General features: G+C 33.6%; 1 protein-coding gene across 1 annotated transcript in view; it reads left to right on the plus strand.

Annotated features, from left to right (window-relative positions):
- Positions 1-2,441, plus strand: part of LOC106468703 (myosin-51-like) — a 99,503-nt gene extending 97,062 nt beyond the window's left edge. The window contains exon 21 of the mRNA XM_022397064.1: positions 970-2,441. Within this exon, the coding sequence (XP_022252772.1) occupies positions 970-1,118 (149 nt within the window). The 3' untranslated portion in view covers positions 1,119-2,441. The remainder of the gene's footprint in view (positions 1-969) is intronic.
- The last annotated feature ends 669 nt before the right edge of the window (positions 2,442-3,110 follow it).

Here is a 3,110-nt window from a genome sequence, read left to right on the forward strand (position 1 = left end):
AGATGCCACAGCAGGAAAGACTGTTACCCAGAAAGGGAAGTCACGTGACGCTAGTAACACGTAATGAGTTCTAGAAAGATCGGGGAACATCACGAATAATTCAGTATTTGCTAGTCGCCCTCTATTCTTGTATATAAGTGCGCCAGGCAAGTAATCGGAATGGTATAGCAGACAGAGAGATTGAAGATATAGACGGATAATTGAGTCAAGTACGGTAGTAAGTAAAGTGCGTGAATCGTTTGATGTAAATTATAGCGTGTGTTAAGTTACGGTGAGTGTGGAAATTAAGTGTATTGCAAAGTTGAACTGAGAAAGAATAAACTAGTTTTATTTGAAGAAGGACTTGTATCGCTGAAGTTCTCCGTAAAGAATTTTTACGAGTAATTAACAAACGACCAGAGACATAACAAAATATATATGTAAATTTAAAAATAGAAGTATAAACAAAATTATAATAAACACAATAATTAATGATATTTAATTTTTGTAGGAGAAATTATCAGAATTACTTATTTGGACTGTAGCTTTTACAGATGCATTAATGTAGATGTATCACTTTCCCTGTATAAGACCTGCTACTGTGTAATTCTTGTAGAACCTTTGAAGACCTGTTTTGTTTAATTTCATTGTTCTACGTAACATTATAAATAATTATTTTTCATGGAAGGTTTGGATATGCTGTGTAGAATTTAGGCTATTCTTCCTTTTGATGTAATCATTCTTTTTGTTTTTTTTAAATATATAATACATATATTTATTTATTTATTATTCCTATACTTCAAGTTACAGAGTTTATTTTCACTTACCAGTGCTTACCCTTACAACAATGTTTCTCAGAAAATGTACTTTTGTTGATTTGTAATATGAACTTCATATGGTTTCTGAATAGTTTTTCAATTTATATGTAGGATAGGTTGTAGGATTGTTTTTCTGTATTTTTTCACCTCTTCTACATTGGTTGCTTTACAGATGATGGGAGTGGAGCCATACAACTGTTAAAAGGAGAAACTGTTTGGGTTGTTGGGTCCTCATCAAGGCGAGGTCATCTGCTGGTGGAACACAATAACCAAACAATACATGTACCATACCAGTTTCTGGAACTGAAACCTGTACCTTAAACTGTTGCCTGTTGAGAAGAACTACAGACTATGAAATGTGTATCACCTATTCTCATTCATGAAACTAGAGAAGTTACAGCTTCTCGTTTACCCAACTGAAACTAGGGAAGTTACAGCTTCTTGTTTATACAACTGTAACTAGGAAAGTTACAGCTTCTTGTTTACCCAACTGTAACTAGGGAAGTTACAGCTTCCTGTTTATACAACTGAAACTAGGGAAGTTACAGCTTCGTTTTAGACAACTGTAACTAGTGAAGTAAGAGCTTCTTTTTTAGACAACTGTAGCTAGAGAAGTAACAGCTTCTTGTTTACTCAATTGTAACTAAGGAAGTTACAGCTTCTTGTTTATCCAACTTCAGCTGTGGAAATAACAGCTTCTTGTTTACCAAACTGTAACTAGAGAAGTAACAGCTTCTTCTTTACCCAGCTGAAACTAGGGAAGTAACAGCTTCTTGTTTATCCAACTTCAGCTGTGGAAATAACAGCTTCTTGTTTACCAAACTGTAACTAGGGAAGTAACAGTTTCTTCTTTACCCAACTGAAACTAGGGAAGTAACAGCTTCTTGTTTACCCAACTTTAACTAGGGATGTTACACCTTCGTATTTACCCAACTGTAATTAGGAAAGTAACAGCTTCTTGTTTACCCAACTGTAACTAGGAAGTAACTGCTTCATGTTTACCCAATTGAAACTAGAGAAGTTACAGCTTCTTGTTTACCCAACTGAAACTAGGGAAGTTACAGCTTCTTGTTTACCCAACTTTAACTGGGGAAGTAACAACTTTTTGTTTTCTCAACTGAAACTAGGTAAGTTACAGCTTCTTGTTTACCAAACTTTAACTAGGGAAGTAACAGCTTCTTGTTTACCCAACTGTAACTAGGGATGTTACACCTTCGTATTTACCCAACTGTAACTAGGAAAGTAACTGCTTCATGTTTACCCAACTGTAACTAGGGAAGTTACAGCTTCTTGGTCACCCAACTGTAACTAGGGAAGTAACTGCTTTATGTTTACCCAATTGAAACTAGAGTAGTTACAGCTTCTTGTTTACCCAACTGTAACTAGGGAAGTTACAACTTCCTATTTACCCAACTTTAACTAAGGAAGTAACAGCTGCTTGTTTACCCAACTGAAATTAGGGAAGTTGCACTTTGTAAAACAGCCTCTAAACTGATTGTTTTAGACTTTTTTAAAACCTTTTTTTGGAGATTTATTAGAGTTTCTGAGATATGATATATAAGCCTAATATTGAGTCATTCTTGTGGTTGGAAGTTGTAAAAACTATTACTATATTACTTTTAACATGAACCCACCTACTTTGGTGTGTTGTATTTGCCTAAAATAACTGTTTATCTATCTTAGATAGTAAAAGTTTAAAGTATTTTGTTCATAAAGAAATTTTATAAAACATAAAATTTCCAAGAGAGTTTTATTTACGAACATTACCTCAGTTGCTAGTTAGATTGATGGTTTTATGCTTGAAAGGTTGTGTTTATGGTTAATGATGTAATATAGATTAATGGGATAGGGTTAAGTGAAAAGTTTGTTCTGAGAATGTCAATATCAGAATGAATAAAAGCATACTTTAGTAACCAATGTTTCCTTATAACTTTAACATAACATAACGTATTGGGACAACATGAGACCTATTGGTCCATTTCGGTTGTTCCATCCTCTAAACTAAATTAAGATAATTTGTAAAAAATCTTAAAGCCAGCCTTTATCATTCATATACTTGTCAATCTTTTTCTTAAACTCAATGTTTTCTGCTTCTACAACATCTACTCTATTAAAAAAATTGAACTGTCTTAACTGAAGATGACTCCTACCTCGCCAAAATGTATATTTGTGTCCCCTAGTTCTACAGCTCTCATTCTTAAATATAAAAAAAAGATGATGCATCAACACTATCAATTCCCTTTACAAATATTAAACACCTCAATCAGATCCCCCTAACTCTTCTTTTTTTCAAGAGAAAACAATATGACAACA

The sequence above is a fragment of the Limulus polyphemus genome, unplaced genomic scaffold (genome assembly GCF_000517525.1).
Source record: "Limulus polyphemus unplaced genomic scaffold, Limulus_polyphemus-2.1.2 Scaffold3122, whole genome shotgun sequence".
Classification (NCBI taxonomy): domain Eukaryota; kingdom Metazoa; phylum Arthropoda; class Merostomata; order Xiphosura; family Limulidae; genus Limulus; species Limulus polyphemus.